Genomic DNA, 24,751 nt, shown 5'->3' on the forward strand with positions numbered 1-24,751 from the left:
AAAATTCAAGTTTAAAGCTCGTAATTCAAATTCAAGTTATGTGGTTTCTACCTCATAACAATTCTCAAATCAGAACTGGAACACGCCTCTCAACTTTGAACAACAACCACCAAATAGAGTTTCAACAACAATTAATCTCAAATTTCGCAAAATTCTAGCCCCAACTTCAAATAGAAAGAAATCTAGCAGCTAAGTCAAGCGACCAAGTAAAGTTTAACTACGTTCCATTTCATATTCCAAAATCCCATTAGTATTAAACCGGGTCGTTGATACATTTTGAAAGAGAGAAACAAATGAATTGGAGGGTGATAGAAATTTGAGAAAATTGGAAGAGATAAGTTTTATCAAAATATGAGTCTAAGATCAAGATGTACAATATAGGATTAAACTACTAAAAGTTGAAAAGAATTATACAGTATTAAATTAGATAATTATTTATTTAAAAATATCATTATAATACTCCTAAATCATGTGACAATAAAATTTCCTTTTCTGAGAGTATTTGAGGTGCGGACAGAATGGGGTCAGATTTTCAAATTCACAAAGCCCAAATACCTTCCAGGAGTTTGTTTGGTTCAGAGAAGCCCAAACAGCATTTTGGATTTCGAATTCCAACACAATATCTCCAGGGTAGGTAGGTAGGGTCGATTTACTCTTTTGCTAAGAAAGACGATCCAAGCTGTGCAATCACTTTCCGGCGAATCCAAACGCTCCTCTATCCTTTTTTTTTTTCTGTGGCAAAAATCAAGCTGTAAGTTTCTAGATTTCCTACTTTCCATCTTTTAACATAAAAAGCCCTAATTTGTTTTGTCACTGATTTTGAGTGAATTGAGAACAAAACCCTACTTTGATGCCTATTGGAGATATTTTCTAAGTGTTGCATTTAGCTATGTCTGTTAACAACAACAATAACCCTAACAAGAACATTGGAGGTTCATCCTCTTTTGGAAATTCACCACCTGGAAATCCAATTGCACATCTCCAATCACAATCACAACCCCAACCCCAACCCCAACCCCAACAACAACAGCAGATGCCCGGTTTTCCGGGTTCATTTCAGTTATCTCAGCTATCTGCAGCACATGCTCAAGCCATTGCTCAAGCACAATCGAAAGTTCAGGCACATGCCCAAGCCCAAGCCCAAGCACAGGCTGCCCATGCCCAATTCCAGGCCCAATTACAAGCTCAGGGTTTATCCCTTAGCCAGGCCCATGCTCTTGGCAATCTCGGGTCAGGAAGCGGGTCTGCGAAGCGGTTGCCTCAGAAGCCTCCGGTGAGGCCGCCCGCGTTTACGACTACCAACACGGTGTCACCGATGAGGACGATGGATCTTTCGGCTGCTGCTCGTAGGAAAAAACAGAAGCTACCCGAGAAGCATTTGCACGAGAAAGTGGCGGCTATTTTGCCTGAATCTGCGCTTTATACTCAGTTACTTGAGTTTGAATCTAGGGTTGATTCTGCTTTAGCGAGAAAGAAAGTTGATATCCAGGAGGCATTGAAGAATCCGCCTACTATTCAGAAAACGCTTCGGATTTATGTGTTTAATACTTTTGCTAATCAGATTAGGACTATTCCTAAGAAGCCAAATGCTGAACCTCCTACGTGGACACTTAAGATTGTAGGAAGGATTATGGAGGAGGGTATGGATCCTGATCAAGCTGCCATGTTTCAGAAATCTAGCCCCATGTACCCAAAGTTTTCGACTTTCTTTAAAAGAGTCTCTATTTCGTTGGACCAGAAACTATATCCTGATAACCATATTATTATATGGGATTCTGCGCGATCGCCTGCACCTCAGGATGGTTTCGAGGTCAAAAGAAAGGGAGAACAAGAGTTTACTGTTAATTTAAGACTGGAATTGAATTACATGCCTGAGAAATACAAACTCTCACCAGCTTTAACTGAAGTGTTAGGTATTGAGGTTGAGACTCGCACAAGAATTATCTCTTCTATCTGGCATTATGTTAAGGCTCGAAAGTTGCAGAACCCTGATGATCCTTCTTTCTTCAACTGCGATCCTCCACTTCAGAAAGTTTTTGGGGAAGGAAAGGTTAAGTTCAATGCAGTCACGCAAAAGATCACACCTCATTTGTCTCCTCCACAACCAATACATTTGGAACATAGGATTAAACTTTCTGGAAATAATCCTGTGGGAACTGCATGTTACGATGTATTGGTTGATGTGCCGTTCCCTATCCAGAGGGAACTGAATGCTCTGCTGGCCAATACAGAAAAGACCAAAGAGATTGAAGCTTGTGATGAAGCAATTTGTTCTGCCATAAGGAAGATCCATGAGCATCGAAGGAGAAGGGCCTTTTTTCTCGGTTTTAGTCAATCTCCTATTGAGTTTATTAATGCACTTCTAGAATCACAGAGTAAGGATCTGAAAGCTGTTGCTGGGGAGGCAAGTCGGAATGCTGAGAAAGAGCGTCGGTCTCAGTTTTATAGCCAACCATGGTATTTAATTCTTTGCCTGCTGCAACTAGATTTTACTTGTCCTTGCTTTTTAGTCCATTATATTCTTGGAAGTGAAATTGCTTATTATCATACGGAGTAGCTTAAAATTTGAAGTTTTGGAAATTTGGTAAAGACAACAATTCTCACCAAGGAAAAAAGTTATATAACATAGATTAACCCCAACATATATTTATCTCCTTAGCTGGATTAAATTAAGAACTGGTGAAATTCAGTTGCAATTACATTGTTTATTTTTCATGTGATTTTGTTACAGGTCATGTCATTTTTGTTCTATTTCATTGCACTAACTTCTGTTCTAGTTACCTCCCTTTAATTTTAAGTGCCCTTTAAGATATCAGCACAAATGACATATGGAAGGGTCATTTATCAAAGAAGTTAAATATACATTAAAAGGTTCTTAATATCACTCGAAATCAAACTTAATACTAAAGAAAGGAGGGTTAACAAGACAAATTTAACCAAAGGGACAATTTTTTTAAGACTAGATAGCTGGTTGGTGTAATCAACCCTTTTATTCGAGATATTGTGGACCTCATCACGATTGTTGGTAGCCTGTCTAAGGTGCACAATTATGCAATGTTGAAATGATGTATGGAGACACTAATGCATATTATTTTTCATTGCCAGGGTTGAGGATGCTGTTATCCGCTACATTAATCGCAAGCCAGCTTCTGATGCACATGGAAGTGGATGAACTGAACTGGATTCTTGCCTAGTAGACATCCTAGCATTGTTATCTCAAAAAGTTCATAATGTAGGTTTTGCTCGCATTATCGGGTTGGGGTGTGTGTTTGGGGGGGGGGGGGGGGGGGGGGAGGGTAGAGGGAAGAACTCTTGTGGAACAAGCCTTAAATATGCTTGTCTGTTCAAGCGTCTCCTCGCGTTATGGATAGAAAGTTCAGTATTTGTACTTTCATAATTGAAAAAAATCTTTGTTGTTATGTGCGACAAAGCATGTAAAAGTGAAGGATATCTGGATCTTTAATATCTGATGATAGGGCTTAGATTATTGATCTTCATTAGTATTCCAGCTTTCCAATGTCACTGTATTGTTACTGTCCGTTTGTTATTCCATCACTTTCTTGTCCAGCCGTTGTTTTTCTTCACCCGGTGTTCGGTATTTGTTTTGGGGCTGGACTAATTCGGATTCGTGGCGGGAGGTTCAACTTTGTGTTAAAGCTTTCCCAGGGGCGTCTGAACCCATTTTACCAGAAAATTATATTATACATACAAGATTGATTTATATATATATATAAATATATACAGAGAGAGAGAGTAAATGTTGAATCTCCTGCTGAACTTCCTACAAAAGGCTACTCCTGCTGACTCGATATCCTTTGGGATTGTTTCGAAAACGTTTTGATTTGCTTCTTTCGAAAGTATTTTTGAAAGAAGATTGTTAAAAAAAATTGTACTTGGATGTCAGAAATTGTCCTATTACTAAAGAAAAGTAATCCCCAATCTAGATTTCCTAGAGTTACTGGAAATGTTTTCCAAAAATCAGCGTTTGGTTGGTGTTTGTTTGTACTCTTTTTTTAAGAATAAGTTGTTTAGAAATTTTTATGAATGGTGGATAGGGAAAAAAGTCATTTGGGTTTTTCAAAAACCATTTTTCGAAACACTCTTTCTAATAGAAATTCTTCGAAAAAGTTTATTCAATTTTTTTCCCCTCTAAAAATGGACTACAATGCTACAAACCATGTCGTAGGATTATTTAAAACATGGGCTACCCATTCATGCTCTTTTCTTTTAGCTGCCATAGTAGATACGCCCCGTCACTTAAAGGTGAATATAACATTGAATAAACATTTTAAATCTACTAGCCTTTGTTGTAGCCCGTATAAATTATAAGCTTTTTTTTTTTTGCACATTTCCACCTTGACAACATTTCTCTTCGAAAAGAAATTGAAACGAAATATGAAGAAACTCTACCCATAGTTTGATTACGCTTAACAATCAACTCAGATGTTAATTAAAGATATATTCTCAAAGGAGCATTGGGCCTTACCGGCCCTATATTATACTGTCTATTTATACATATTGACATTAAAGCCCTATTCGGTGGGTCGGGAGAACACAAAACCCGACTATCATTATTTTTTTTCTTTCTTTTTTTTTTTTTAAGGAAAAATATCCGTGCAAAAATGTTTTTTGCTGCCATAGTAGATAGATTAAAAGTGAATATAACACTGAATAAACATTTTAAATCTACTAGCCTTTGTTGTAGCCCGTATAAATTATAAGCTTTTCTTTTTTGCACATTTCAACCTTTTCACCAATATTTCTCTTGAAAAGAAATTGAAATGAAATATGAAGAAACTCTACCCATAGTTTGATTACGCTTAACAAACAACTCAGATGTTAATTAAAGATATATTCTCAAAGGAGCATTGGGCCTTACCGGCACTTATACTGTCTATTTATACATATTGACATTAAAGCCCTATTCGGTGGGTCGGGAGAACACAAAACCCGACTATCATTAACAAGTGGTGCCATATTACAAAATGTGAAAGTAGAAATACTATTAGTACTATTTTAACTAGAGTTGTCCCTTGTGCTTCATGCTGACTTGTAGTTGTAACAGTCTGTTTCAGTTTATTTAACAACATTTCCTCTTTAATCGTTTAAAAATGGTAGTAACTTTTAAACTTTAAAATAATTTAAGTTAAATTTTGTATTTTACGGTTACTGAGCAGTTTATGAAATACTTAAGAGTTGGGTTTTTAAAAAATTATAATCAGATAAATAAATATTATGGCCATAATTTTTTCTCTTAATCACCGTGCTTTACTACTTTGGGTCAAATAAATCCTTATACTAAAGGCGGTGGAAAAAAAAAAATCCTTATCAAAGGCAAAAAGGAACAGCGTCGTACACATTAGAAAAGGGGGATATTGAACTTAGAAGTCTCTAAATACAGACACGAAGCTTCAATCAGATTGTTCGATTTTCTTGGCAGATCAAAAACATGTAATTTCTCTTTCTCTAACTGGAATCCCTAGCTAGAAGTTAAAACTTACCATCTGTAATTTATCTGTTAAAAATCATACTCATTGTTTAATACTTTTTATCTCTGAATTGTAATGTTATATATATTAGGAGGCATTCGGTAAATCGTCCACCAACACCTGATACACGGGATGATCGAGAAAAGGAACCTACCCTTAAGGAAATTATCAGCATTAAGGTCAAATTTAGTTGCTTTATTAATTTTTTTTTTGTGGAAATATCGTTTGCTGTTTATTGTTGGTGATGAGCTGTATGATTTCTTAATGTTTGATAAATTGGTTCTTTTAGTTGATTGAGAGTGGGGAAAAAGAACGTTTAATGGAGCTTTTGAGGGAAAGACTTGTTGAGTCTGGGTGGAAAGATGAAATGAAAGCTCTTTGTAGGTAATGTTTCTCTCTCTGTGACATTGTTTCAATCACTTGGAATGCAGTATCTTTTGTGCATAAGCTTTGTCCAAATGAGTTTGCTACTTCTTCATACACGAGTTCTAATCGGTTTCTCAGCAACTACTACCTTACCCTTTTGCCACAATGAAGCCCCAATGGAAAGTCAATTACTTTTCTTATTTTGCTGGCAAGTAAAATATAATTGCATACTTGACAATCTTTTTTTTTTTTTGAACTGGTAAAGTATTTTTTGTTTTGCATAGTTCTGTTTATTTTTCTGGCAAGGTAAATGCAATTGTGTGCATCACTGCTTTGCATTCTAGAGGTGCATGTGGGTCAATGCTTACCAGGCCTTTCCATTGCCCCTCATCCCAGACCTTCCCCGCCCCAAAAATGAAGGGGAAAAGATCCCAAATGGTGTGTGACAAGAAAGGAAGGTAATTCAAGTCTTTCCACGCTACTTGAACAATGGAACCACTTACAAGTAGGGTGTTCCAACTGCTGCTTAACTCTAATCATCGATTGCTTTCCGCCTTCACACACTTTGGTATTATGGGCTTTTCCTTCCCCATGAAAAAAACAAGAAAAATATTATCTCTCAGTCTGAGACACACCAAACATCTGCACACCCTCTCCCCTCCTTCCCAAACCAAAAAAAGAACTTTTTTTATATAACCATGGTGTCTGGTCCAGCTTGTGCGCACCTCGACTAATTCCATGAGGCACCTACGACCTCCCATCAGCACAGGTACTGGTACTGGGTAACTCTGTCCACCAAGGCTAGACAGATGGGAAGAAATCACCTACTGTTTTCGTCCCCCCCCCCCCCAAAAAACAAAAACAAAAGAAGAAAAAAGAGGAATCACCTATTATTTTTGTCTCCGCTGGGACCTGAACCTGAGATCTCACGGTTTTCAACCCACTTAATGACTACTAGGCCACAATCTACACCCTTGGGTGCAAAAGAACCTTTTGCCCTACTTTCAACCCTCGCTTTACTGAACCAGTGTCCACGACTGACAACCCTTCCCAACTTGTTCTAGTTCAGCTACTGAAACTAAAAGGAAAGGAATAGACGGGAAGAAACTATATTATCCTAATTCTAAAGTCCAATTTTCATAAACCTCTCTAATCAGATTGCTGCCCCTGATTATACAAAAAGTAATAAAATTCTGTTTTGTTGTTTCAAAACCCCGACAAAAAAAGTCACTAGATGGTTTCTCATTCAACCAGACCACGCGGATTAAAAATAATAATCAAATAATTTGAAAGAAAGATGAGTTCAAGAAGTGACAGTCATCCTGCATGTTAGTCGTGCTAATTGCAGAGACTTGAATAAATCTATCATATGTTGATACATACAATTGCAGTACCAGTATGGTTGAACTATGTCACAAAGAGGGGTGTTTGGAGGTAGGAGTTGGGGGGTTTTTTTTGTCGGGGGGGGGGGGGGGGGGTGGTGCAACTACAAGATGAGTAGAAAGGATAGAGATGGACTTACTCAGAAAATAAAAAATAAGAGAACTTTCTCAAAAAGGAAGGGATAAAGATGGAAGGGAAGATGAGGGGCCTAAAGCAAGGAAGGGAAGTCAGGATATGAAGCATAACAGAAGAGGATCTATTAAGGAATGCTTGACTTGTTTGATTAGTGGAGGAAGAGAACATATAAAATAGGGGTAATGGAAATGCTTGACTTGTTTGAGTAGTAACAGTAATTTTTTTCTATTTGAAGAAAGGGAAAAATATTACTTCTCCCCAAATTAACTACTTTAAGCTGGTGTCGATGGTGCACTTGTGAATTTTGACCATATGCTCTTGTTAGATTATGTGGTATGTTGTGGCCAAAACTTCATTGTTTAGTGATACTCTCTGTTGTCTTTTAAATTTGAAAATTATGTTAACTATCAATTTTGAGGTTGTTGATTTGGTGATTACAGTCAACTTAGGGACACTTATTGTGGCAGAACTTGAGTTGTAGACGAGGGGAAGGTAGATCAGTTCAGTAGTGAGAGGTTATTTAGTTAAGACGAATTAAGAGAAGGAAGGTATGTGAAGATACAGGGGAAGATAAATGATTCATAAGAACCAAAAGCTCTCGTCCTAGTTATCCTTGTGCTACAAGTTCTCTTTGTATTTTTATTTATTGTCCCGTTTTACATTTAAGGTCCTGCTTATAAGAAGCCTCAGTGGGGCTGTCTTGAAGTGCAAGCTTTGTCTAAGACAACTATTTGTCTCAATCTTTCAGCTCTTAATATGCACTTGTTTCTACCTCTGAGGGTACTTAAAAATAAATATTCCAAGTTATTAGCTTATTCTTTATCTTCTTTGAACTTTGGTATGCTGGTCATTATTGTGTACATAGAGCAACCAATTTTTCAATTTGACGTGTAACCTTTGTCACATTCATTCTCCGTCAACACTTTACATTAGGGAATATATAAAGAAGAAAGGACGGAACAATGTAACGATTGATGACCTTGTACATGTGATTACCCCGAAAGGCAGAGGTAAGGGCTTTGTCTTTTCTTTCACTTTCTCTCTCTCACGGACACATAAACTCACACACACACCTGAAGGAGGAATGGCTTTATGCTTAAAAGCTATTCCTTCTTCTTAATCTTGTAACTTTCTTTAAGCAATAATAGAGCATTGATTTTGACATATTTCCTTGAGTAATCATCTTACCATGTTTGGTTATGGCACTGGGAGATGAGATTTTCTGATCCTGTCTCTTATTCAGTCTCTCCCAGCTTCATGATCGTTGGAATGTTTTAAATGTTGCTCTTGCATTGCCTGCATTTGATTATATGCGTATTGGTGTTACCTTGGCTGAACTTCTCTGCTGCTTATTGAATGCTGCAGCTTCAATTCCTGATCCGATCAAAGCTGAGCTGCTACAGAGAATTCGTACGTTTCTTGTGTCTGCCACCCCTCTTTGATTCAACAGCTTCATGCATGAATAGGTAGCAGCATAGGTGAAGATATGGCGTTATGTTTAACTCATTCATCTTCGAGCATCACTTATCTAGACTGACCACGATGAGGCAGTGAGGAGCCGTATGAGAAGATGTGTTATTGGCAGTTTGCTTGTACCAAGTTCCATTGAACTGAATAAATTTGGTATTTGGTGGTAGTCTACGTTGAGGGCCCCGAATTGAGAGTTTGACCACTGCATCGCCCTCACCTTTTAGTGTCTAAATTATCTGTTTTCTGATTGTCCCTGGTCTTTACTCTTTAGGAAAGAGTAATTTGTATTGTATTTACCTATGCAGCAGATCACCCCTCTGTTTTTTAACTTTATTGGTGTATGTACTGGGGGATTGGTGAAGGCCTGCTAAATGTGTGTTTTATCTAGCTTGGTTTACTCACAGCCATAAAGAGTTAGGTTCTGCATCTTACTTGGTCCTGTTTTGCGCCTGTTCTCAAATCTTTTCAACCCACCAGATGCCAAAGCGTGGAGGAATTTTACCATCCTTTAGGCCTTATGGAGGTACCAGCTAATTTTGATTACATATTTAAGTATTTTTAAGCAATAATATGATAAGAATAATGAGCAACTTTCTCACGTGGAAGCAAATTTTCTTTAGGCACTTCACTATTTTTCATCCTGCGGTGCTTAATGCAGTAGTATCCTCGTTGGACTACAGATTTGCTGTTGTAACTTACTACATTCGGCTTAATTTATGTGGAGTTGTTTGACTGAATATGGAGTTTAAGAAAAAGAAAGATGTTTGAAACTTGTGGTTAGAAAATATCTCATTGACATTTTATATAAATCATATCAATTACGGGTAAAATGAGAGTTCAATCCCTTAGCGGCACAAATAGTCCTTCAATTACACAAAATTGGTGCATTTTTTAGTCTAATCTTAGTGAGGTTTTAAAACTAACAGAACTTAACAGACCGACCCATCAAAGTAGCCGTTCCCAACTTTCTTCCCCAACTAATTAATTGGAATTGCCAATTATCAATCAAAATCATCCCCGTCTTTGCTAATAACTAAAGAACATACATACGATCCCAGGCATGATAGTAGGAGACAATCACCTCCTGAGAAACTGCGTCAGCTAAGGATTTCCTTATCTTAATGGTGAAACTGCGCGAACCAAGAAACATTTCGTTTTAATGGTGAAACTGGGCATCCCCGAAAATCAGAAGAAATGATGGTTAAATATTGCACAAATTGGATGAAGCAGAGTAGCAAATTGCAATGCAGATATGAAGAGTTATTCAATCTTGACCCGATCATTACTTCTCAAGTTCATTGTAAGATTACAAGACTAAATTTGGGAAGCTTCTATTCAAGCATCTCCAGAGAAAATCACACTTAATTGGCTAAATTAGCCAACCCCACTGTTCAGAACCTCTCTCAGTCAGACTTTACACCAAAGCTTGCGCTTTGGAGATCTGTGGAGAACATATTTCTGCACAGTGAAAAGCACTACAAAACTAACAACATTCATGAGTTTATTTATGCCAATCACTCCATGACTTCAGACTGAAACTTACACATCGGCTTTTTCACAGAGATCTAGCAAGTCCAAAGTCTGCAAACCAATCAGCTGTTAGGCATCACCACTCTCTAGCCTAGCTATTATAGTTTTAAAAGGACTCAAAAATACGAAATAAATTCTCATTTACCTCAGGCACAGAGAGCTCAAGACGGAATTTGGGTCCATCATAGTGATGCAAAACTGGTCTAAAAGCATCTTCTTCCAAAGGCTTACCAATTTTCCTAACACGGATCCTCACCTAAATGTTGAGTACACGAACTTAAAAGATTTTACAGAAAATCCTTGAAAAAACTAGAGAAAAATGATCTGAGACTCATTACTTTACCTGAGCAGGGAACCTCGACTCTCCTTTACACTTTTTATCTTCCCAAGCAGTTGGATCAATGTTGGAACCTCCAAAACTTGTGGCCTGTCCAGCAAATAGTTAAAGAGATGCTTATAATGGAGATTCATCATGCTGCTGATGACGCATGGACAGATAGTCGAATTTGGATGATATCATACTTGTTATAAGTTGTAACATCTCTGTTTATTGCATAAACAACTATAGCAGAAAAAATGCGGCCTTTAGAGAAGCTACCTTGAAAAAGGAAGTTTGTAATGCTCATCCTTCAGCAATTTACAGTACTTGGAACTAAATTTGATAAGTATGATGGTAGCGAGTTAATACTAGGGGCAAAAGTACAATTACGAGCCCCTCACCAATATAACTGCATGGCAATGCTTCAAACTACTACCCATTGGAAGATAACAAAGTTCTAACATTAAAATTAAGAGAAGAAAGAACTACGAAGAATAGTTTCTCTGCTCTATAAAGAAAAATCTCATGGTATTCAAAGTAACCACATATGCATGCCCAAGGCCAACAAATTGTGAGGCCTCACGAGGGGGAAGTTCATTGGGATCTGAGGTTCGGGAGGAATTTTCAGGACTGGGAGCTGGAAGAATTTTATAGTTTGGTTGAGTTACTGTATGGACAGGATATTCTTATCGATAGATTAGATATTTGGAGATGGCGAGAGAGTAGAGTTGGCTTATTCACTGTTAAATCATTTTACGAAACGTTATTAAGGAGAGATGAATGTATTTTCCCTCATCGTGCTATTTGGGTTCCCAGGGTCCCGAGGAAGGTGTGTTTCTTTGCATGGTTGGCAGCAAGGGGTGTGATATTGACAGCAGAAAATCTGAGAAAGAAGAAGATCAACCATGCAAGTTGGTGTTTCAAGTGCAAGAGTACGGGTGAAGATGTGGATCGTCTGTTGTTGCATTGTCAGGTGGCCAACAGACTTTGGAGAGTGGTTCTTGATTGGTTTGGGGAGCGATGGGTGATGCCGAGAACGGTGAAGGAGGCATTGTATAGTTGGGGTTACAGAAAGGGGAAGAGGAGTCCTAGGGCTTGGAAGGTTGCCCCGCTAGCACTAACGTGGGTTATTTGGAAAGAGCGAAATAGGAGAGCGTTCGAAGGGGTGGAACTAGATATTGTAAAGTTGCAAAATAGTCTTTTGTTTCTAGTTTGCTTTTGGTGTTCCCATGAGACCCCTGTTGTATAAAAGATTTGAGCCTCCTTTTTTGAGAATCATGTTTTAATGTAGGTTCTCTCTTTTTGGTATACGGCTCGTATACGGGGTCTTTTCCCCCAATTGTTAATAAAATTATTACCTTATCAAAAAAAAAAAAAAAAAAAAAAGGATGCTTTTGTCTGTGCAATATCCTATGGTCTTTGATCACCCTTTAGTTATAAAGATGTTGAACAAGTAGATGTTATCACGTTTTCACAGCAAACTGGCAAAAACAGTATTCTTGGACAAACCTCGAAGATACCATGCAACTGGTGAGTAGTGTAATTGTAGAGGAACAAGGGTAACCCTGGTGTTATTGCCCTCACAGAATCTCTATACCTTGGAGGTAGACCTGCAAAAGAACGATTGGAGTTTAGATGTGATAACAATGGATATACTTCCAGTCATTTTGGTCAGCTACCTAGACTTGAGCACCACATCATTATAAAGGAGCTAACAGTTGCTATTTCTGTAATTTTGCATCTTCTTGATGCCAATAACTAATGAAACATCTTACTTCACCCAAAAAAAATGGATACAATTCCAGCATCATATATTTATCAATGACTTCAACTTTCTCTATAGTTTGCTCTATTGACACAAATTAAATTGTATAAAGTTATAGGTTCTATCAAATTAGGATCTCACTTTTTTCCTCTCTCCCACAAGTGATTCAAACCCTCATTAGCCACAAACAGTAAAATGTCGAAGCCGCTAAAATGCATAGACTGACAAGTCAAGCGAAGGACACTCGTTCTCTTAAATGTGGTGTTACTTCAGTTTCCCATTGTTGATCAAGGAGGTTCAACATGCACTTTGTCTATAACCTAATGTATGCAAGACATAAATTCCACACTTTCTTATGCCAAACAAACAAGTCCACTAACTAGAAAGATGATAGAAAAAATACCAAATAGCTGTCGCTTTAAATCTTCCTGCATTGTGTCATTGTTGCAAACAAATATATACCCACCAAGAACCTCATTCCTGGGCAATGTCTCAGCGGCAGGCAAAGTTTTAAACTTTTTGTCAACAGCATTATTCCCATTGATGCTCTCACTGTTGTTGTTATTGCCATAGCTGCAAGGTTCATTCGTGTGGTTGCTATTGAACTTGCTAAACGACATATTTCCCAAGCTGTCGACATTGGGTTTCGGACAAACTGAATTGATGTTGTAAATTCCATTCCTAACCGAACTCTTAGTCATATTTTCTGTTATCTTGGTATCAAAATTTAACATGTAGAAGTTTAGGTTTTCCCACTTGTTATCTTCCTGTAAACCAAGATAATCCCTGGACCTACTTTCAGCTGAGCCTTTCGAAAGGTCAAGGTTATTCCTTCGCTCACCCTTGGATCTTATCTGTTCAGCCAATTTTATAGCTGCCGTTGTCCATGTATGATCATCCGATACTTTTGATTGTCCTCGAAGCTCATCCCCAAATTGCCAATAGCTGTGCATACTCTCCATGTTGCAGAATCCGACAATTAAATTTCACACCTCGAGAATCTACATGGATTCATTTTAGCATAACCAAAAATCAGACTAGAAGCATTAATAAGTGACTCCATAAAGTTTCAGGCTATATTCTAAAAATCATATCAATAGGAGTTAAAACCAAGCATGGCATAGTTATGTAGGTATACTTTTTCTTAGTATGTCCCAAAAAGAATGTCATGCTTCCTTGTTTAGAAATAATTTAACTTTAAACTAGCAATTTTACCCCTAGTGATTTAGGGCTACAAAAATATCTATAGCTCATTTTAGATCACAAGTTTCAAAATTTAGCTCCTCTTTCTTGAATTCTGCGTCTAGACAAACGCCGCCACATAAATAGGGACGGAAGGAGAAACTTTTATTGAACGTACTACTTGAAGTACATTATAGATCAGATAAAATTGACAACAATATCAGCATCAAAGTGTCGATCAATAGGGATGATTAGGAAGTTGGGAACAATAATGGCTTTGCTGAAGATTACAAAATTTGGCAAATAAAGCTGAAAAAACACCTTACAAGCATCAAACAAGGGAAAAGATTAAGCAATCCACTAAATATATACAAAAATGAAATTCAAAATTCAAAAGTCAGTTAATAACACTTGATTTCCCTATCCTGGATTTTAGAACTCATAAAATTTAAATCCTGGCTCCACTCTCCAAGCATGTCATCAAATAAATCTATTTATCTAAAAAAAAAAAAAAAAAGTACAGCTCACTTGAAATTTGAGTAGCAGATCAACCAACAATATTCTTCAATCAAAGTAACCCTAGATTTTGGAATAAATAGCTAAAGCTTAAAGCTACAGAGCAAGAGAGAAATTCACCTTTATCTTCCTCACAACAAAAGAGAGCCAGTACCAGTTCCAGGTGTTTTGAAACTTTACACCTATTAATTTTAACTGGCACGGCCACACTTTTTATTTATTGACTTTAAAAAAATAATTTAAATCACATTCTCTGACATTAGATTTTCAAATTATATTGAGTGATACTCCCACGCGCTATGCGTGACGTGGTAGTCAGTTCTGTTGCTTGGTGACTTCTGAATGATAAAAGTAGTAATACACGCGCTATTGGTGCGAATGTATGTGGTTTTGGAAGTGGGGTCGAACATAGGTGTCGTGTTGGCCATTTTAAACAAGAGATGTACTAATTTAAAGGTGCTGTCGGTCGAATAAGAAACATGGGCCACCGATTCCGTACTTGGTTTGGGCCTGTTAAGCTGTTCCTGACCCGACCCGATTGAGCCTAAAATGCCACTTTTCCGTGGGGGAAATTTTATTTGAAATAATGATAAAAAACACAGCTCAAGTATATCTTTTTGTGAGTTGTATATCTGAACTATTAGGTGTTTGCATTTTTTTACCTAAATTATCACTAATTATTTATCAAAACACACATCGACTAGTATCTGATGGTACGTGGTGTACACTAAGTTGCGCGAACTCTTCGCTTTTGATCTTTTGCACCCGTCTCGACACTGGATGGGTGCAGATGCAGGTGCGGGATGCGTCTCGGATACGGTCAACCAACTTCGGATACTTTGTTCGGGGTCTATGGACAAATTTGGAGGGAAATTTGAGATTTTGATTTCTCAAAATCAAAGATAAAACAGATTTAAGACATGTGAAATGATATACCTTCAATATTTTAGTCCTTTCGTCTCATATCCGTTGCTTCATGTTTCAAGCCAAACAGAGAGAAACCAAGAATTCAAGGGGTCGTGTTCTTTATAGCTCTATTTTTATAATTTTGAATTTTCTTAGCCAAATCCCCCCACTTGTGTCCATACCTGGATCCGCACCCCCGAACCTTAAATTTGGATTTTGCCGAATCCGACACTCAGATCCTTACTCGTATCGGATACCCGCACCTGAGTCCGAGCAAGTTAGGGTGTAATTTTTATTTATTTATTATTATTTAAAAATGGTGTCAAGTGGGATAATTAAAGGAATTAATTGAAAATTAAAAAAAATTAAAAGCTAATGGTCAAAAATGCATTTAAAGTATCACTTTCTTGCGAGTTTCCAGCACCATCAAATACTAGTCGAGATGTGTTTTGATAAATAATTGGTGATAGTTTAGATAGGAAACATAAACACTTGATATTCAGGCGTGTTTTGATAAATAATTGGTATTGGTTCGTGTAGGAAATGCAAACACCTGATAGTTCAGGTAGAAAACTCACAAAAAAGTAATACTTGTGGTGTGTTTTTTTACCATTATCTCATTTTATTTAGGTGCCTATGTTTCGATTTTTTTTTGTAGAAAAGAGCATAAAGATTAAGAGTATATATATATAAAAAAAAAGAGGAGGAAAAATGAGTGGGTATTGCCTTTAAACAAAAATATTAATTAGAACAGTGTAAATTGCAACTATATTTAAACTGAGATTGAATTCTGATTCATGTGCCACGCATTTTCAGGCTAGTCACATTGGTTGTCATGTGGAGAGTGTTATCTAATTCTGATTAAACCCAAGTTGTTAAGGACAGCAGAATATTGAGTTTGGATTCGGTGTTTCCTAAGGTAGGGATACACTTATTTAAATATAAGAAACATTATTAGAGATCACGTTAGTGTCACTTGGTCTTCTTAATTTGAAGTGTTTTCAATTGCATATGCAATTGTGACAGTTAATTGATCATGATGTTGCAAACTGCTTAACTAATGCTTACAATCGATTTGCATCAATTGTTAGTTTTCATTATTATTGTTGATCAGTTTGTAATGATACTTGTTCCGTTCGTCCGTGGTGCTATCTTTATCTACTTTCAGAATGTCTCACACAATCACAATCCGAAGTTATACTGACGCATTTACTTAACAGCAGAAATATTTTGAGATTTTATCCATAATAAATGGCTAAGCAAGAAAAGATATTTGGCATTCCATAAATATTTCTTTCCTAATTTCATCGCAATTTTTCAAGAAAATTAGCCCGGATGAGCAGTTAACGTATCGCTTGTGTCACGACCCAACAAGAGGGCCATAACAGGTACCCAGTATTAGCTACCGAGCACCCGTTATCATACTATCTATCGCTCAACCTGTGCAATCATAATTCCCAACATACTTGCGGTGAGATGGTCACTAAATATCTTCACAAAACATGCATATGTACATAAGCTCTCGAGGTGTCAAAAGTGATATACAAAAATATACACTAAGGTGATCATGAGACATCTATTATCACACATATGTATCTACGAGCCTCTGCCGGAATCGAACATTAGGACGGAACAGGACCCCGCCGTGCCCCAAAATATGTACACAAAAGAATGTACCGATATGCGGCAATGTACCGATATGCGGCAACTCCGGAGTAGTAGAGTGCTTCTGCAAAGCTGCTGACAAGGCTCCTAGGGATGCATGCGTCTCCCCGTCTACTGTGGGCATGAACACGGCGTCGCAAGAAGGGACGTCAGTACGAGTAGTGTACCGAGTATGTAAGGCATGAACGATAATATAATAAGGGATACAAGTATGAATAATAACATAATGGAAATATAGAGCATATCGTAAGATAAAAGAGTAACTTGTACATGTGAGTGCCTCTTAGGGCGGATGCCATGCATGCTTAGCTTTTTTTTTTTTTTTTTTTGAAAAACATTTCTTGTTCATATATACAGAAAATATGCCGAGGAACGTCGGCCCGATCCATTTAACCACATGTGTCCCGTGTCCGGGCATTTCGCCTCCGGGATGATATCATATTACGCCAACTGATCAGGTGGTCATGCGTCTATAGCGCCACTCCCTTTTTCCCATATTCCCCATGTACATATACATATATCATGTTCATGTATCATGTACATATGCCATGTTCATGTATCATATACATATATCATATAAGCAGCATGCAGGAGAGCCGAAGGAAAACTATATCTCGATCGGAGTGACGTAAGGTCGGTAACCTCCGATTATATTATTGAATAATCATCGTCGCTTTGTCTCACCTTGAAGGAACAATTATTATAAGGTGAAACTATCAATGAAGAATAACTTCAAGAGAAACATAGAATAAGATCATAAATCTCATAAGGCGTCAATTCATATACTTTGGAATCCTTAAAAAATAGTCATCATCCATGAACAAAATTGAGAAATCAAGAAATAGCTCAACATTCTTATATCATCATTGAAATCGTAAACTTGGAACCTTTAAACACGGAATCATCATCATCACAATCATCGTAGGAAAATATTCTCATCTTTGACATCATCATTATCATTGTGAAAACAGGTTCATCGTTGTTATCATAAGAGCTCATGGAGCCATAAATCTCTGATTTAGAAAATACGAACATTTTGGAAAACATTTATGAATTATTAGGAAAGGAATTATGCCTTGGAGTCATAAATATCAAACTTTTGAAAACAAGGAAGATATGGAAACATTTTTGAAGTCATAACATCGGAATCATGCCTTTGAAAGAAAGAGACGAGCCTTAACATACCTGTTCAACCTCCTATTAGCAACGCTTATTCATCCGAGCTCATAAATCTACATTCGAGAGGATTCGCACTAACGTTAGACTCATTATCATACACTTGTCCTAGTGTTCCAACTAAACTAGTTTATATTCTGCCAAAAATCGGGCAGCATCTCTTCTGTTTATATGCCTAGCCCGAATTTCCAACTCAGCAACCAACAACAACAACAACAATACCAACACTAACCATAATTTTTCCAATATCAAAATATTATAGAAAACAGCCCACACACTGTTTTCCAACTTCCATAACTATCCAACTCACTATACAATCATTTTACCGCTCTATTTCCGTGAATAAGCCAGTATTAACATAAATAGGAAGAGATCCATACCTTTCTGCCTTTAATATTGCTGTATCTTCACTTTTCCATGCTAAGTTTAGGCCACAACACGCCGGTATATGATTCTGCAACAATAACTATACGCTATTCGGATCGAAATTTAGAAATTATACCTGGTTTGGGCTAAAAAGTTAGCTTGGGGGGTTGGGGAGAAGTCTCCAGATTTTTGGAGAAGTCTTGGGGTGTTTGGTGAAGAAAATGAGGGGTAAACCCCTTTAAATAGCGGTCCAGGTTCTGCCTGGACCGACTTAATATTCCTTCAGCGCGTTCGCGCCCCCTTTGGGCGCGTTCGCGCTGACTTAGTTTTTCTGCCTGCGCCTTCGTTCAGTAAAAAGGTCATAACTCTTGATACTAATATCGTGTGAGGACCCACGACCTATGGTTGGAAATCCCTTTCAATTATCTAAAACTTTCATGCTTGGTGTTTTTCAAAATTCCAAACTTATAATGTCGTTTTGGCCCCTCCAAGTCAGATCATCCGAAAATGTTTCCTTAAATCGTCCTTTTGGAGGGCCTATGCCCATATTTGGCTTAAGGGTCCTTCTTAGGACTTGCTCAACTTTTCATGTACTACTCATATATCTTCTCATATGTCCTTTATAAAACCCCGATATGTGGGCCCTACTTAGCTTACAGTAACGAGGGCTTTCCTTAAGCAACATACTACCTGATTTACACCATATGGTCTCCAAATGTCATATGTATATTATTATTACACTTCTTATAATATAACCTTTATCCCGAATCTGGGCCTCAAAATTGTTCAGGGTGTTCGCGCCTCGTAGTGGCGCGTTCGTGCCTCGTAGTGGCGCGTTCGTGCCTCGTAGTGGCGCGTTCGTGCTGTTTTGGCCCTTGGCCTTCTGCGCGTTCGCGCCACTCCCTGGCGCCTTCGCGCAGACCATTTTCCTGGTCTGTCAGCCCGATTTGTAACGTCCATATCTCCTTACCCCGATGTCTTATTGAGGAGCGGCTTGTTGCGTTGGAAACTAGACTTCCTAAACTTCACTTTAGACTTTTGTTCCACTTCAAAACTCTTAATATACTAAAGGATATTCTTTCTCCCATTTAGACCAAAATTTTCGTACCAAACCTTGCCCAACTTTCCTTCAAAGCCTCGGAAGCTTAATCTCCTTAGTTCACTTGTTGTCCAATCCTTCTATAACCTGTTATGCAAACTCTGACTCTTATAATTGTAAAAGGAGCACCTATGATCTTGCACCTTCTCGACAATAACTCCGATGTCTGCAATTGAATAGCTAACACCGAACGAATCTTAACGTACAACAACTACGAGGTGTAACAGCTTGTCAATATTTAGCCTATTTGAAAGGTAATTGAGAAAACCAACTTTTTAAAGTTATAATAGAATCTGAATAAAAATACTCCTAGCTAAAATACAGAACAGTTCCATCACATGATGTTGAAATTTGAAACTTTTATAAGTGAAACTCCAGCACAATGTGTTGGAGTTGAAAATTTTGTTAGGCTTGCAAACTCCATGCATTCGATTGATGGAATTAAAATCTTTATCGGTTTGAACTCCAGGAACGAATCATGAAATTCAAATTTTCACAATCCATGTGTTAAAATTTGCTTTCAAACTCCAAGAACGATTCATGAAGTTCAAACTCCAAGAACGATTCATGAAATTCAAACTTACTTAATCCAAATGTGAGAATGTGCTAAAAGATTCATTTTTTAACTAAGAATATATTTGTCGAAATTTTGTTGGCATTTTTGCGAATTTTTATCAGGTCTTTTAGTTGAATTTATGCCTCATATATTTGTGATAAATGATTAGTTGTGTCTTTCAATGATGTAGTTTTAGGTTCTGAAATTATGAGAGAGTTTAAAGATTGAAAGGCATCAAAAAATCGCAAAAGTACATTAAATCTGAGCCAAACATGAAGAAAAGTTAAAGGAGCAAAAATGATCCTGCATCCAAAGATGCAACCTGGCGCTTAATGAAGTAATATGAGAATCATAAGGTCTCAGGTATAACTTCTAGTGGAGACAAAACATTAGGTAATTTCTTCTCATATGTCCAAGCCTTGTTGAACATAGTTACCGGTACCTGTCTTTGATAAGAGGTAGCAGCTACTCCATTGAATTAATCTAGGTGCGCATAAGCTAGGGCTGCGTATTGGGTGGTTCAGTTCGGATTTGAAAGTTATCGGTTATCGGTTTGTAGACATGTTAAACCGTTAAATAACCGTTAAGGTATTAATTGCTGGGTTATCGGTTATTGATCGTTATCGGTTTAACCGTTAAGATTTCACACACAAAAATTTCAAGAAGAAAGAACCCACAAAAAAATGGCTTTACCTACAGCTACATTACAAAAACAAGAACAATAGCACAAAGCTTAATTACAGACAATTAACCAACCAAACTAAACTTCCAATTCAGTCAAGTACCTCTACTAATTCTTACTCTTACCATCTTTGATGGCATTGTCTACAACAACTACTTTGAACTTTTTGTGCTCATCAAATTCCTTACTAATATTTTTCCTTACTGCAGCACTTTGTACAACAACAACATAACAGGCTAACAACATTACTTGCATCAGCTACTGGCTTGAACATATAAAATGCACTTCATGAAATTGCAGCAACTTTCTCACTAAAAGCTTCACACATGAATTGATAAAAAGATCAGGTCACTTGAGAGTTGAGACTAGAGAGAAAAGGGAAAGACTGAAAGCGTCGTTTATGAAATGGAAGTCAAGTAACCCTAGTCCAACTGTCCAAGTGACTTTATATACGAACGGGTAAAGTTGTAATTAAATAATTAGTTATCGGGTAACTCGATAACAAAAATGGCCAAACCGTGACCCGATATATCCAATAAGCCAATAACCACAGGGCACCACCTGTTACCCGAATCATTAATCCATTAACCCGAACCATTAACCCAATAACCTATTAACCAGTTCGGGTTATTGGTTCAACCGTTAATATTCATAGCCCTAGCTTAAGCTGGTCCTCACACTACGATTATTTAAAAAAAAAAAAAAAAAGGTTATAGATCATGCATAACTACGCAGGGCCTTGCGTAGGCATGTTGTTGGAGGATCTAGGAGCACGCACACCTGAAGCAAGTAGAAGGTACACCAAAAAAAAAAGATTTGTGTGGCTGCACCACCCTTGCATGTCTATTCAGAAGCTCGACATGGAATGTTTGTCCGGCGTTGGACTTAGTATAAAGAGGAGTTTTTAAGTCGTTTATGGAAATTTTTAACGCTTGACATCAAGAATTTTGTTCAAATCTTTATCTTCTTCTTTGGAGTCCATGACTAATTTCAATTTTACCTTGTTGATTTATTTTTTTAGTATGTTTATTTACACTCATTAATTAGGGTTTTGAATTCTCAGTGTTATTATAATTATTGGTTACTAGTGACTATTTTCATCAAAAGAGCTTTCTGACGGACGTGAAACCGTCTGAAAGGCTTTGGAAATAGGTGATCTCCAACTATATTCCGACGAATCTGAAAGTAAGAAATAGGCGAATTCCTGGTAGTATCCAGAACAAACTAAATAATGTATGCTTTAAAGCAAGGGTTGCCCAAGGGAAGGCTAGTAACGCCTCTGCTTTAGACCCCAAGAACTTTGAGGCACGTAAAATTTGTAGTAGTGTATATATGATTGTATTTTCGCTTAGATAGTATTGAAGTTTGTAGAAAAAAATGTAAAAAATCTTTATAGACTGCCTACTTCTTATCGTTAGAAATATTTTAAAACTCTGAATTAAACTACTTAAATATTCATATTTGTAAATAATTTCTCTTACAACAATGTCAAAGGTAATATATCGTAAATACATGGCTAACATGTTATAACTTGAACTAATACTACTATGTAAAGTTACATGCATTATGTCTTTTAAGAGCACTGCGCTATTAATAACAAGTATGAAAAAAAAGGGTTTTTTTAAAAATATGGCTTTGGGCCACTAATTAATCAGCTGCCCTCACTCTAAAGTTTTTGGCAACAAATCTTTTTTCTAAGCAGCATCTTTATGATTGTTTTTCAATGGATAGTTAAATTATTAATTTTGTTGATCATGAACCGTGTTAAGGACAATGAGATTCACACCGGAGAAAAGTACGCCTTTACCGGTGACAATTATCAATGCCTTTGTCGATTTGGTGTTATAGTAGCACGAAAGATTTCAATTGATGGTTGGGTGTCATACGAACATTGGACCAGCACCCCATTGTTGGGTCTATCCGTTAATTGAGCCTTAGGAGCATTTGTGGCTAGTTCGACGTTTGTAGTAGGACTCGACGATGTTTTGGGTCTTGTGGGAACCGGACATGCCTTGTTGATAATTGGCTATGATTATGATGAGAAGACTCTTTACTGCATCGTGAAAATTTGTTGGGACCGTCGATGGAGCACCTATAGGTACATAAGGTTTAGACCTGCCGTGATTTCTCTGGGCAATGTTTATTGGAGGAAAAAAAGGGATGTTCGTTGATATTGGTTTCCATTTTAAGCAGGGAGCCATATTTTATATTGAGGATCACCAAGGAACATAGTGTTTGCGGGTAAAGGGTTGAGTTTCATTTTTGGACGGGTCAATTTAATTTAGTGTAAAATTAATTGGAAATAGTGACTGGGAACATAGGTGGCAAATTTTGTCGATGGCATAGTGGCCGTCCGTTAGGGTTGGGGGCAATTGCACTAGCTTTGTTAATGGTCGGGGGGCGTTTAGATAGAAAATCTTATTAAGAGTAAACATGAACTATTTATCAAATTACATAGGTAAATCTGGCCTCATTTTTTTTATTTTTTATGTTTCACGCATCTAGTGAGAACACTTGCTATGCCACATCATAATTTAAGGGTTTATATATTATAATCCAAAATAGCATAGGGGTCGTAGGTCCCCCATAATTATAGGTGTGTTACTAGTAATTCGAGACAAGTTTGAGGGTGTTTTTGTACGTTTTCCCTTATCAAGATCAAGACAATTCTAAATAAAATACTGTGAATTAGATTAATAATCAAAATAAGCATGATAATTTCTCCAACTCTGCATACCAATTAAGTCATCTTAAGTGTAGTATGATACGCATTTACAGTTCCATCATATGTCCATGGAGTCTTTAAGTAGAATGAAATAATACTTTATATTCGGGATACAGTTCAAAAAATAATATAAATGAAAGAATGAATAAATGGAGTCCCACGAACAAGCATGTGGGCTCAGCAAAGTTTGAAAGCAGCAAGTACTCTCCGTCACGTGCTCTCCCTGTATTTGCTCTTCTTCGTTTACCTAACATACCATAAAAAAACAAGAACGGTATGCTTGAATACTGGATACTCAGTGAGTGTCCCCAGGCAAGAATTTACTTAATAACAATAATAATTAGATTGAAGCAATAATTAGGAAAATAATTGATATTCAGTACTAAATGTAACTCATGATAATTCGGTGTAAAGCAATAGTGATGTTGTTATTCATATTACATTATGTCTTTCAAGGTTATAAACATGCCAACAAAGGGACAAATCAAATAATTCCCCATGCCAGCATAGGGGCAGACCAAAAGATGGGAGAGGCCTATTAGGTTCCCATTGCTTGAAAGCGATGAACCAGAGAATCTACTCATGGGAGTCAATCTTTCTACCAACTGGCAAGGCTGCTTAAAAGTGACGCATTAGGATTCATAACAGCCACCCATCTTCCCGAATAGCAAGACCAAACAAATACAATGATTATCAATTCGTGTTGCTTAATAAGTCATTACATATTAGCCCAATCCAACTCGCTAGATAAGTGAGGTTAGGCTAAGAACTTCCAGCCCAATTCAAACATGAGGTTATTAAGCCAGTCTCAGTCAAACCTCTGGCCTCAAGAGGTTGGGCCGGCCCTTGAAGCAATAAATAAATAAAATAATTAATTAATTTTAACACAAAAATACATAAAAATAAAAATTAAGGAATAGAAAGGAAATCACAACTGCCGTAACAAAGTTAGAAGTTTTTCTGGAATCAAATTTTCTCTATTTTAAGGCTTTAAATTATTAGCTAGTCATGCACTCTGACTTTAGGGCTCTTATTTGACCTCACCCGCGCTTCATATTTTGAAGCTCGTATGCATGCAAATAGTGCAAGTGTGTGTGTATATGTATATATATTGTTTGGATAAAATATAAATATATGAAATTATACTCATTAATCAACATTATGACAATTTGAAGAAGATATGTTATTTCATTGCACAAATTCTTGTACTTACCTCAAGCTCCTTTAGTAAATTTAGTATGTATGTATACACTAAAAAATACTAAAATTGACGCATGACGCATCATCAATTTTTTTCATGTTGCATTATAATTAGATATCTTTATAGGAAATATGACGGCTTTCGCTCTTCAAATGAAATTAACAATCACGTATACAAGTTTTAACACATTTTATTCTTTAATATTTAACAATTTAAACAA

The 24,751-nt window shown here is 37.1% G+C and overlaps 3 protein-coding genes across 4 annotated transcripts; 2 read left to right on the forward strand and 1 right to left on the reverse strand.

The window, feature by feature from the left end:
• Positions 1 to 503: 503 nt before the first annotated feature.
• LOC132038251 (SWI/SNF complex component SNF12 homolog) lies at positions 504 to 3,497 on the forward strand. Its single transcript, XM_059428944.1, has 2 exons — positions 504 to 2,457; positions 3,106 to 3,497. Exons 1-2 carry the CDS (start codon positions 890 to 892, stop codon positions 3,170 to 3,172), a joined length of 1,635 nt encoding a protein of 544 aa, XP_059284927.1. The 5' UTR covers positions 504 to 889; the 3' UTR covers positions 3,173 to 3,497.
• Positions 3,498 to 5,279: 1,782 nt separating this feature from the next.
• LOC132038277 (transcription and mRNA export factor ENY2) lies at positions 5,280 to 9,272 on the forward strand. Its single transcript, XM_059428968.1, has 5 exons — positions 5,280 to 5,451; positions 5,581 to 5,668; positions 5,779 to 5,873; positions 8,307 to 8,383; positions 8,739 to 9,272. Coding segments are annotated over exons 1-5 (339 nt in total). The 5' UTR covers positions 5,280 to 5,449; the 3' UTR covers positions 8,816 to 9,272.
• Positions 9,273 to 10,103: 831 nt separating this feature from the next.
• Positions 10,104 to 14,317, reverse strand: LOC132038260 (B2 protein-like). 2 transcript variants are annotated; one of them, XM_059428952.1, is made up of 6 exons: positions 14,168 to 14,317; positions 12,861 to 13,458; positions 12,202 to 12,302; positions 10,717 to 10,800; positions 10,519 to 10,629; positions 10,104 to 10,424 (listed from the first exon to the last, which is right to left on the reverse strand). In XM_059428952.1, the coding sequence occupies exons 2-6, from the start codon at positions 13,417 to 13,419 to the stop codon at positions 10,383 to 10,385; spliced, it is 897 nt and encodes a 298-aa protein (XP_059284935.1). In that variant the 5' UTR covers positions 13,420 to 13,458; positions 14,168 to 14,317; the 3' UTR covers positions 10,104 to 10,382. The 2 variants fall into 2 exon arrangements, with proteins under 2 accessions (XP_059284935.1, XP_059284942.1); XM_059428959.1 differs by having other exon boundaries at positions 10,519 to 10,624; positions 10,712 to 10,800.
• Positions 14,318 to 24,751: the final 10,434 nt, after the last annotated feature.

The sequence above is a fragment of the Lycium ferocissimum genome, chromosome 2 (assembly GCF_029784015.1).
Source record: "Lycium ferocissimum isolate CSIRO_LF1 chromosome 2, AGI_CSIRO_Lferr_CH_V1, whole genome shotgun sequence".
Lineage (NCBI taxonomy): Eukaryota > Viridiplantae > Streptophyta > Magnoliopsida > Solanales > Solanaceae > Lycium > Lycium ferocissimum.